The sequence below is a fragment of the Daucus carota genome, chromosome 8, assembly GCF_001625215.2.
Source record: "Daucus carota subsp. sativus chromosome 8, DH1 v3.0, whole genome shotgun sequence".
NCBI lineage: Eukaryota > Viridiplantae > Streptophyta > Magnoliopsida > Apiales > Apiaceae > Daucus > Daucus carota.
In genome coordinates this window covers 14,693,135-14,705,156 of record NC_030388.2, presented here as the reverse complement: position 1 = coordinate 14,705,156, position 12,022 = coordinate 14,693,135, and the positions used below count along the sequence as shown (strand labels likewise).

General features: G+C 34.6%; 1 protein-coding gene across 5 annotated transcripts in view; it reads right to left on the bottom strand.

Annotated features, from left to right (window-relative positions):
• Nucleotides 1-2,831: 2,831 nt before the first annotated feature.
• The window catches only part of LOC108192590 (uncharacterized), a 29,752-nt gene continuing 20,561 nt past the window's right edge, over nucleotides 2,832-12,022 (bottom strand). For 4 of the 5 annotated variants that reach the window (XM_064082521.1, XM_064082522.1, XM_064082523.1 and 1 more), the window contains exons 4-10: nucleotides 5,675-5,725; nucleotides 5,511-5,585; nucleotides 3,958-4,026; nucleotides 3,824-3,881; nucleotides 3,678-3,734; nucleotides 3,509-3,593; nucleotides 2,832-3,051 (exon numbers count right to left, since the gene is read on the bottom strand). In XM_064082521.1, the coding sequence (XP_063938591.1) occupies nucleotides 3,525-3,593; nucleotides 3,678-3,734; nucleotides 3,824-3,881; nucleotides 3,958-4,026; nucleotides 5,511-5,585; nucleotides 5,675-5,725 (379 nt within the window). In that variant the 3' untranslated portion in view covers nucleotides 2,832-3,051; nucleotides 3,509-3,524. Of the gene's footprint in view, nucleotides 3,052-3,508; nucleotides 3,594-3,677; nucleotides 3,735-3,823; nucleotides 3,882-3,957; nucleotides 4,027-5,510; nucleotides 5,586-5,674; nucleotides 5,726-5,810; nucleotides 5,876-7,118; nucleotides 7,217-12,022 lie in introns of those variants that run through there. The other variant, XM_064082520.1, reaches the window with a different exon arrangement.

Below are 12,022 nucleotides of genomic sequence, written 5' to 3'. Positions count from 1 at the left end.
CATCCTCTGTCCCCAACCGCACAAACATACCTGACCCGCTTTTTGTGCAAGTTGTTCGCCATGCTCTCACTAATGCACAAGCAAACCCGAGTCATTTCCAACAACAATTGGATAATGCAGAGTTGGAAGGTCTTGCTAGGAACCTTCTCGAGGTTTCTAATCCGGAGAGTCAAGGCACCTTCAACTCTATTTTCTTCAGGGAGGTTGTGAACGTTGTCACGACAATCATGACCGACATTTGCAACAAATACGAGGCTGGAACCCAAGCTGTAAGTAGATAAGTGTAAAATTTGCAACAAATATATATATGTTACTTGATATTGTTACTTGATATTTGCAACAAACATATATATGTTACTTGATATTGTTACTTGATACTTGATACTTGATATTTGCAACAAATTTGCAACAAATATATATGTTACTTGATATTGTAAAATTTGTTTTGAACTGAATTAAGATTGTAATTTGCAATTTATAAGTTATTGATGGTTTGTGGATATAAATGGCAATGAAAATGAAACTTTTTTGTGTGTTTATATATATATATATATATATATATATATATATATATATATATATATATATATATATATATCTGTGTGTGTGTGCAGTGTATATATATGTTTCATGTCTGTATAAGTATTATAGTACTAAATTTTCTAATTTAGTGTGCATATAGATCGACATATATGGTGATGGCATATAAATTTTTAATTATTGCAGGCAATTGCGGAGGCAACTAAGGATATCACCGATGGTGAGAGTTCGGAGAATGACATTGATGGGGATGATCATGATGGTGATGGCGATGAGGAAGATTGAAGTGAAGCTACCTAGCTAGATGCATTATTGGTAGGGATGCTTATTTTGTTAAAACATTGCTTTTGGCTTTTGATTGTTCAGCTGTAACGTATATGATTGTTGGCTTTTGTTGGCTTTTGTTGGCTTTTGGGTGATTGTTCAGCTGTAACATTTATGTCGTACTGAATTTTATAACTGTTCTTGTTTAAATATATGAATGCTTGTTGGCTTTTAAATTGTGTCGTACTGAATTTTGATGGATATGATTCTTGATTTTGGTTTTCAAATTGGATATTGTATGTGCATTGTTGGTTTGGTAAAATAACAGGGATATGGTATAGTTTACAATGTAAATACTGCATTTTTTTGAAATTATATCTCCAGAAAACCGACCAAATTTGCTCATTTCCGACCAAGAATGGTAAAAAAAAACCAGAAAACCGACTAGATGTATACATTTCCGACCAAATTCATATCTTAAAACCCAGAAAAACGACCAACTCATTTCTGACCAACTCATTTCCGACCATGTGTATGTAATTTGGGTGGTCGGTTTTAGACCAGAAGCTCCCCCAATGGACCCTGAAAGCCATTTCCGACCAACTCATTTCCGACCACTCTGTGGTCGGTTTTAGAACAGAAGCTCCCCCAATGGACCCTGAAAGCCATTTCCGACCAACTCATTTCCGACCACTGTGTGGTCGGTTTTAGACCAGAAGCTCATCCAATGGGCCCTGAAAAGGCATTTCCGACCAATTCATTTCCGACCACTGTGTGGTCGGTTTTAGACCAGAAGCTCATTCAATGGGCCCTCAAAAGGCATTTCCGACCGACTCATTTCCGACCGTCATTGGTCGGTTTTGAGACAATCCACGTGTATGACACGTCAACGGTGGGCCAGATTTATCTGATACAATCCACGTGTATATGGACATGGAAACACATTTCCGACCGACAGAATCGGTCGGTTTTATAACTCATTTCGGACCGATACGTCATTTCCGACTCGGTTTAAAGGGACCGACGTGGTCGGTCGGTCGGTGGTCGGAAATGACCTCAAAACCGACCGATTTTGCTTATTTCCGACCGATTTTGGCGGTCGGAAATGCCCGCTTTTCTTGTAGTGATTGCAGCTATGAACAGTGACATCCTTCTCCAGGGTGATACCATTTCCAATTCCTCTAGCTTTCTCTGCAATGTTAAAATCTTTCCCAACAATATTCCCTCTGTTTGGAGAAAAAGAACTCAAATTTGGAAAGATGAATATATTAGCGTTACTTGAATGACATACAGATGGAATTAACAGAATTCATAAAAGTCCAACTCAAAGGTCCAGTTGATCTGCACTAGTACACCTAACCTCTTACTCACCTGAATACCATCAAAATGCGCCTTCCAATGCTCCCATGTTTCTCATCATTAGAAAATTGCATTTCGGCAGAATGGAGCTAAACTTTATAACTACCCTTCTGCAAGCAAAGTCCATAGTACTTTGAGAGAAGAAGGGAAATAGGATTACCATTCCATTCTCAACCTCATTCCATTCCTAGAAAAATACATTCATCCCAACCAAACGCAATGAAAGAGTTGTGCGAATATCAGCTGTTTGTAATGCACTTTTGATACAAGAAATGTTAATCAACTACCAACTGACCAACTGCCTAATGAAATGGCAATATATATATCCCTCAAATGTTGTGCTCTCTCTTGCAGAATGTTATACAAACAATGACTGGACATAATATATGCCCAATTGATTAAAACTATATCTGCTATTTTATGTTGTGTCAAAGTTATTAGAAACATTAGCTAGCAGTCCGTATACTTTGTGTATGACTTGATTTTCAAATTGGTAAATCGATAGATATATCTGACTCTAGAAAGTCACAGTATTTGCGACCAACCACAACATCCCTGAAACCCCACCATTTCTTCCCCTTGGTCCTCCTGCACCGCCCTAGCTCCCGCTCCATACCACCTCCCCCCCAACTGAAATCTGGATGCAAAAAATTTGTTGACTAACCATAAGAATGCAAACATCTGAATATTAAAAAAAGGTTGCAATCCTAATAAGTACCCATCAATTACATTAGATGGTTTAAGGCTCCGAGCATCCAACAGAAATGAAAATTACTAACTAGTCCTAATGTGAAAATAAAAATAGAAAATGCAAATCATTGTCTGCAGCATGAAACTTAAGCCTTCTGAGGTAGCAACTTTGTTTCAGGATTCCTCTGATGCTGGCATCTGCAAAAGATTTAACAGACCATATAAATAAAGAGGGAGTGCACAAAGATTGGCAGAAACTAGTACTAGTATTATAGTTACAATCCCGGTAATAATAGCTCAAAAGGATAAGTATCTGATAAAATAAATGAAAACATAAATATGTGAAATCTTTAAGAAACTAATGTTATATGGCAGGCTATAAATCAATGCAAGAACGGATCAATAATAGAAAATTGCTGGATTAGAAGCCATCAGTTATTTGATTTAAAGCATGAAGCCATTGGCTGTTGATGCATTTGTGATCGACAATATTTAGTAAAGCAATTAGCCATATATACAAACACCAACAGGTTGATTATCAAGACCAGAAGACCTATTTGTACAAAACAAAATCTTATCTGCTAGTTAATGCAAGAACCAGAGAGAGAAAATCGTTTACGATTGTTTAATATCTTACAATACATGGGTTACTTACCAATTTAGGCTACAGCCTAAAAACTGAAAAAGCTACGTCCTTCAGCCCTCATTTCCCTGGCCAGTTTTCGAAACGGAGCTTTGTCCTAAAAAAGAATTAAATAGGCGAAACTTTGAGATCTCATCTTACTTGAAGGAAACATGCGGCATATTTCAGCAAAATTACTTACTTTAGCACTCATGCCTCTCCATTCTAATTGTCCAGCACAAGAGACCTCAAATGGTGTCTTTGATGAAAAGAGTACGGAAAAAAAATTAACACTGAATTAGAAAGGAATTGATGCTAAAAAAACCTGTGTAGAGAAAAAGATCATACTATTCCATAGGTTGGTGGTGGACGATTCTGATAATATTTTTTCAGATAGTCATTTCTCCTGTAATTAAACAAAATCAGATCATAACCTATAATGAAAATACTGAATAGGGAAAAATAACGAAGGAAAAAGTTACATGAATATGGTAAAAGCATCCAAGTCCAATGGCCAGCCGTCCTTAACTACGCAGGTCTTCCCATAAAACCTAAATCATAATAAGTATGTATTATACACATACGTACATATTATATAAAGTAACACCCTTATGTTGAAGTTTACAGTTAGGCATTTAAATGTTCAAAAAACTGCAAAAAGATACATTTTCAGACAATTAAATTACAATTTATTCATATATATATATATAGGCTCATGATCAAATACAAACTAATCTTAAAATAAAAACTAAAAACCTTTCTTTTTATACAACCCAACAACTCCACCTTATCTCTTCCATCAAACCCACTTCGTCTCTCTCCTCTTCCTCCACCCCTGCTACCACATCTCTGCCGACACTTCCACCCATGTCACTGTTTCCGATTCACCATCATCATCACCACCTCTGCCAGACTGCCACACCTGCCACCTGCTATTGATATACATACAGAAATCGTAGCTATTCTGGTGTACGAGTTAGTGATATCAGCTGTACATTTTTGTGATATTCGCTTTAGAAATTAGTGATATTCGCTGTAGAAATTAGTGATATTCGTTAAAATCTTCAGAACTTGATGCAAACCTCTAGATCTGTTCTTGTTCGTTGATTCTAGTGATGATGGCGGTGGTGGAGATGGAAGCGGTGAACATGGAGTGGGCGGGGGCATGGAGGATGCGGGAGTGGGGTTGAGATGCCGGAGGTGGAAGTGGGGGTCGAGGTGGAGGTATGGCAGAAGTAGAGAACGAGATAGCGCGCGGAGGTGAAGGTGGTGGTGGTGGTGGTGGCGGCAGAGGTCGAGATGAAGGTGGTGGAAGAGGTGAAGGTTGGGTGGAAGTTGGTGGTGGAGGCGGACTGAGGCTTGGATGACGTGAATGGGGCCGCAGGCGGTGGCAATGGTGGAGAGAGCGTAGGACATGGAGTTGCCCGAAGTGGAGGTGGAGTTGGGGAAGATGGAGGTGGAGTTAGAGAAGATGGAGGTGGAGGTGGGGTTGTTTAAAATTTTAGTGATATTGTATTCAGAATTTAGTGATATCGCTGACTTTTTAGTTTGTAGAATAAGATGGTTTGTAGTGGAGTAAGACTCTCTCTCTCTCTATATATATATATATATATATATATATATATATATATATATATATATATACAGACACACACCATTAGAGAGAACCCATAGAACCCTTACCTTATTTCTAGTATTACTTAGAGTTTTGCAACAGAACTTCACATGCAAAAAATGTCAATACCTATGTATTATATTTTAAAATTATTTTTAAACACACACAACCATGAAAAAACATCAAAAAAAAATTTAGATTTAGATACTAAAAATCTATTTAAAAACAGAACCTTAGTGGTTCTATAGTTCTATTTTAAGCCTCGGTTCTCTCTTGAGCGCGACCCTATATATATATATATATATATATATATATATATATATATATATATATTTATTATTTTTTTATTTTTTTATTTTTTTTTTAAACCGAACTAATTAAGATGAATATATTAAGTAACAAAAACTGATAAGAACTTACCCATCAACTTTCTCAGTCCTTTGAGACTTTGCTCTTTTGCTTGGTCTCTTAGCAGCTTTGTGATTCACAGAAATCCTTAATCAAAATAATAATAATAATAATAATAATAATCAGTCTAGAAACCAAATTCAGATCAACTTAATATATAACAACATAAAACTTACTTGGTATTGGTATCAGTTTTCTTGGTGGCAGATTTGTGATTCACAGAAATCCTAAATAAAAATAATAAGAATAAGAATAAGAATCAGTCTAGAAACCAAATTCAAATCAACTTAATAACAACATAAAAAAACTTACTTGGCATTGGTATTAGTTGTCTTAGATGTTCCAGACATTGATCTGGTGACAACCATGATGAATTCCTACAACCAAGGATCAAATAGTTAGGAAACTCAATTCCTAGTTCCAATACACGTTGTAATAAACTGATACATGCACTTCTGGTTCATTTTCACACTGAAGAGGTGGTGATGCTTTTTCCCTATAAATAGCATCCTGCACTCCGTTGTTTAGATACTAGAGAAATTTTGTATTACTACACAATACTACTACAATACATATATTTCTATCTCTTGAGATCAATAGTTGTTAGCTTTATCTTATTTATTTAAATAGGTTATTATAGAAAATTATAACAATATCTACATTATCTTTCCTCAAAGTGCATAATTATTTCTTGTGGGACTAGATTTTATGTTTATAAGCAAGCCAAGACCTTATTTGTTCTGACAGTGTGAGAAGCCTGGGGAACCTACCAAATGAACTAGACGTGACAAGAGTGAATGGCAGGAACTAGAAATGCAGGCATGCTTTTCAGCAACATTGTCAGAGACAATGTCAAGTATCCCATCATTTGAGCATAATAAGCGGGTGAGGATTTAACTTCATTTTGAGCTGTATGAGATCCTATAATAGTAAAAATAAATCTTTTGTGTGATCTGTTATTGGGGTATGTCTTCAGATATCTAAGCTGGTTAAGATTGTAATTGTAGGTCTTCGAAATAAATATTCCTTCAAATCTAAACAATCACCAATTTAGAATGTGATAATAAGGCATGAAACAGAACAAAAACTTCTAATCCTACCATTGATTATCAAATGAAAAAATTTAGGACCACTTGGCAAATCTATTTTAGCAAGAAGCACATGAAATCTTTTATGTCAACAGTACTGGGGTGTTTATAAGTACTATGGTAGATAAGAAAGACCTAAAGAGGATATGGTACATGCAGAGGTAGAAGATTTAGCATTATAGTACATATGACAAGGAAAGACATGTCTAACTATCCTTGAATAAAATCCTAAACTGTAAACATCGAGCACTATGTTTCCAAGCTTTTTTGCGCCTAACTTGCTTAATTGGTGTAGCAAAGAGTATGTCTTTACAATATTATGCAATTACTCCAGCAGAAGCTAGAAAGATAGCCACTACTGAAGTCGCACACTTGTGTACATATTTATCATGTATTTAGCATTTTATTAAAACTAAAGTTAATTTTTTATCCCACTCTAATAAACAAATTTAAAAATTTTTAAACTCGAGTAAGACTAATTTCCGTCTCCGTCCTGAAAATTTACAAGCCAGAAATCAAAGAAAGACTTTACCTAAAAAAATGAGTAGTTCCAACACGACGGCTGAGAAGCTAGAAGAATCCTGTGCTATGAACCTAACATGCAGGTCAGTGACTTATTACTACGAGTCCTGAATAACAAAATTAAGAAGATATGTGTGAAGCAGCCAAACAATACTAAACAAATACTAAGCAGCATGTACACATGTTATGTTCATCTATTCGTAATTATTTTATTCATGGACACAATTTCCAATTGTGCTAGTTCAAAAATTAATTCTATTCTTACTCATGAAAATTTGGAATGTCTCCAATCATATGGTTGTGATATGTATATTAATAATTTTTAGGGATACGAGGTTATTATCATTTTTTTTAGAAGTTAAGGATGGGTAAAACTACTAATGACAGCACTTTATGTGTAAAATCATGAAAACTTCTTTTAAGATAGTATCAAGGGTGTGGGCAACATAATTTATCTAATATAATAATATTATTATTTATTTGTGTTAGATATCATTAATTTTATTGCAGTTTTACATTTATTACTATACTCTCCACTTTAGTTAGTTTTACAAGATATCTTTTACTCAGATCCATCTCATGAATATGTGCTTAAGGGTTTTTTGGAATGTAGTACTTCTAAAATCCTTTCTATTTTATCAAATAAAAAAAAATGGTGAAGTAGAATATAAAAGAAAACAACTTGTCTCACATAGTTTTCTCAAGATCCTCAGTTGTAAAAATCTATTGAAGTGGTTAGATGGTTTGATATGCATGAAACAAGACACTACATGATTCTTTGTGTTTTCTTGACTTATCTACGTAGTTAAAGAATTATTTGGCAACCTGCCTTGAGTTTGCTTGAGTTTTCTATGTAGAATAAAGAATTTTATGACAATGTGCCACTACTTTAATGATTCGTGTCATGTAGTGTAATACATGATATGATTGAATTTAAATTATTTAAGTTACCTATATTGAACAAGTGTAGGATACTTGTGCATAGCATTGTTCAAAAAATCCGTCAAATTAGAGATTCGAATATAACCATAAAAATCTCAAGAAGGAAAGGGGTACTGCTTTAAACCATCGTTAATGGTTCCTTTAATCAAATCTATCACATGTAAAGAGTTTGGTTATTATTTTGATATAGGAAAATCCTTTAAACCAAATCGTTATGTTGTAGTGTATTATTTTCTTTATGTGCAAGAGTTGCTCACCTTTCCTCACCATTACTAATTACCTTTCCTCACCATTACTAATTTTCACAGTTATTGTCCAGTGCTAAAGTCATCAATTTATATGATATGGGAGAAGATTTGATAACCTAATTTTTCACATAACCTTTTACAATGTGAGATATCAAGTTGTCTAAAGGTTTGTTATGTGTGTTGTGTATGACTATCTAGGTGTGTAGGGCCTTGTTCCATGCACTAGTTTATTTTCAATTTGCACTCATGTCTTCAAATAAGTATCATTTCTACATATGAAAAATTTCTATTTTAGCACATCTCTTGCCGACCATTATTGATAAATGTGTAAAAGATATATGTGGCGTTGACGATTAGAGGTCTATGAGAAATATCTTCTATCTAGCATGCAAAAGGTCATTTAATATACGACTCTCTACAAAAAGAAAGTTGAGATTTGTTGTTCCGACAAATGTGAAGAGTGTCACATATGTAGTGGAAGGTACTCTAACGGGATAGTTTTAACAATATAGTAATGGCTTGGAACCACAACGAATATATAAAGTACATGTAAAAGAAATATGTAAACATAGCTTGAAACAATATAGAATGAAAGTAAGTGATTTTCTTATTAAGTAGTCTGGAGGAAGAAGTAAAATCTATAAATTATGTTGTCGAGTGTTTGAGAGTCGATCAAATATTCGATCTTTGAATTGCTATCAAGGTCAATAAGAAAAGTCAAAGTTGTTTTACTTCCTAAAATGGGTACACCACATGCACGAAGCTTAAAGGATGAAATTTTTAATGATGAACTGATTTTCTTTTTCTTTATTTCCCAACTACATATCAGATTCATTGCTGAAAAATAAGAATACCAAGCAATCTTCAACTCTAATTTTTCGTCAACTCATTTGAAAAAGATAAACAATTTTTTTTTATGCACTAAACCCTCATATCATTCAAACTCATTAGAAATCCCTAATTGGACTTCACCAAACACATATGTAATACCCACGTTGTACTTTCAAGATAGTTAGAACGATAGGGAATTTGTAGATTGAGCAATTGAAGACTGTAATTTGTTTGGAGCGGGGAGAAGACAAGAGTTGGTCCATGAATTCGTGCCACATGATATATATGAATGAATGATCATGAGATAAATTTGATGTGATGGTTGAGGTCACACATGGAGTAAAACTGAATTCCAAAAATAAAAGTAAATAAATTTACTCAAAATATGATAATTATCATAGCGCTTTCACCAAGGCTACAATTATGATTAATTCAAAAAATTATATAATATTACTTAATAAGTTAGCTAGCATTTTGTTCATATTACCACTATCAAAGTGTGTGTGTGTATATATATATATATATATATACGGTTTTTCTAGTGTGTGCCCATGGGCACACACTAAGCACAAAATTTAATAGTTTTTCTATGTTTTGATTGGCTTACACTTCTTTAATAATGATGGCCCCCCTGCATTCACACCAACCACACCAATGAAAACACATCAAATTTATGAGTTTCCGTGCTTAGCATGTGCCCATGGGCACAAACTAGACAAACCCATATAAATAAAGTACGAAACTTACTTCGATTGCCTTAAGTTCGTTCGCTCCATCGAACTAATTTCCACTTAAATGCACTCAATTTAAAACACTATGAAGATAATACTTTCTTTACCTAAATTTTTTTATTATAGTGGGTAGTAGCTTATATATGGTTTTTTTTGAAGATAACTATAGAAATGGTATTTTATAAAACGCTCTACAAGCAAGGTATTCATATCTTAAGTTTGCACTACTGTGCAATGCAGAGAGGGTGGGAGGAGGTTGTTGGAAACATTAATGAGGGACTCAAATTGACTAATGTTAGTTTTCTATTTTAATTATGATTTTATACGAACACAATATATACAAAGATATATATAGGATAAAAATCAAGGATGTGCGAAATTTCAAATATATGCATCTATTCCTCTCAAAAGATGAGATATCTTATTTTGTTGGTTGACATATTTGGGGGCACCAACTTTGTGCATTTAAATTTCACCAGTTTTGAGTTTCATGGTCGAAGGGTTTTAGCCATTAGATGAATTTCATGCCAAACTCAAAAAAATTAGTCTAACAGACTTATTAGTTTGACGAAATAGGACTGCACTGCTTTCTCACTCTGACTCTGGGAGGAGATAATCACCAGTATTACCAACGAGATGCGGCCCACACACTGACCAAGGAACTTTCGGTAGTGAATAACCATCCAATGATTATAAGGTTGCAAAAAATATATACTTAATATGTAAAATTTACTAATTCCATTCTCAAACAGAGAACAAAGTTCTCCCCTGGTTCCGAGAAAAATAATTTAAAGCCATTTAAGATTTTCAATTATTCGACTATATACAAATCTGAACTGTTTTATCACTCGAATATTACTCTAGGGTCTATCAAGAGACCATGACCAATCTATATCCAAAAGATTGTACATAGATGGTTTTCTACGTGACCCCGCAAAGATGAAGATTTCTACGGCCCCTCGCACATTCTTTTCTCTTCTTCTATATATAATAAAGAAATTAACATTCTGTAAAGTGACACCTATACTAAACATCAATATATAAAGAGTATAAGAACTAACAACTTTTAGCAACTGAATAAATTAAATGATAATATTATGAAACCAAAATAGAGAAAAGAACATATTAAAATCTTTTATTCATCATGATATCAAGAAAGAAATGATTAAATGAGTAGCACAAACCAAGACAAAAAGCATGATAGATAGCTTGGTTTTCTTTTTGTACAAACATATATAAAATGTTTTAACAAAAGACCACTTACGACAAGTTCTTATAATTCAGCTCCTTTATGCCTCACACCCCTAGTTGGGTTCCCTAATTTTGGTACACAATTGGATGTCCACATCCGTGCCCGAGATTAAATCCATTTGGTGTCATTGAAAGTCCAGTGCTGGTGCTACACCCATCTAGTGCTAGTGCGTGTTCCATCATCACAAGATTCTGAGCGTGTGTTGCGATGCTTCTCTTGAGGTCCTCCATACCTGTTTTCAACATATCAAGTTGTTCAAATCGAAGATCATCAATCAGAGCCTCCCACCAGAACATTTCTTGTCGTTGCTTCTTCAATTTTATGAGCTCCTCCCCTTGTTTCTTCTGCTCTTCCGAATATATAAGCAACTCAGAGAGTTCCTTGTTGAGTAGACGAACCCTTGCACTGCGAAGAGCCTGTACAAGAAGGGTGGTTGAATTCATCGGACTCGGGTCCTGAGCATTGAGGAACTTTTCAAGGATTTGTTCAACATTCGGATATCCAAATGAGAAAACTTTTTTCCCCGGAGAGAAGACGATGATTGCAATCTCTACACCACATAGGGTGCTAAGCTCACTCGCTTTCTGGAATAACCCACAACGCCTCTTGGAGAATGTAACCCTGAGATTACTTTCCTTGCTCATTTTTGCCATAACAATCTTTTGGCGACCCTTGCTCTTTGTTGTCATGTTTCTCTATCCTCCTTAGTTGATAGAATGAAATAGAACAAGAGATTATAAAGGGATGCTAACCTTGGGTACCTCCACTATTGGAAAAAGCGAGGATATATTAGTATCTGAATATTACATTCTATTAGCATTTAAAAACTTGCATTGCCAGACCATATGGTAATCTTTCAAATGGAAAAAACATAATTAATTTGTGGAATTTTCTTGTAACATTAGTGTTT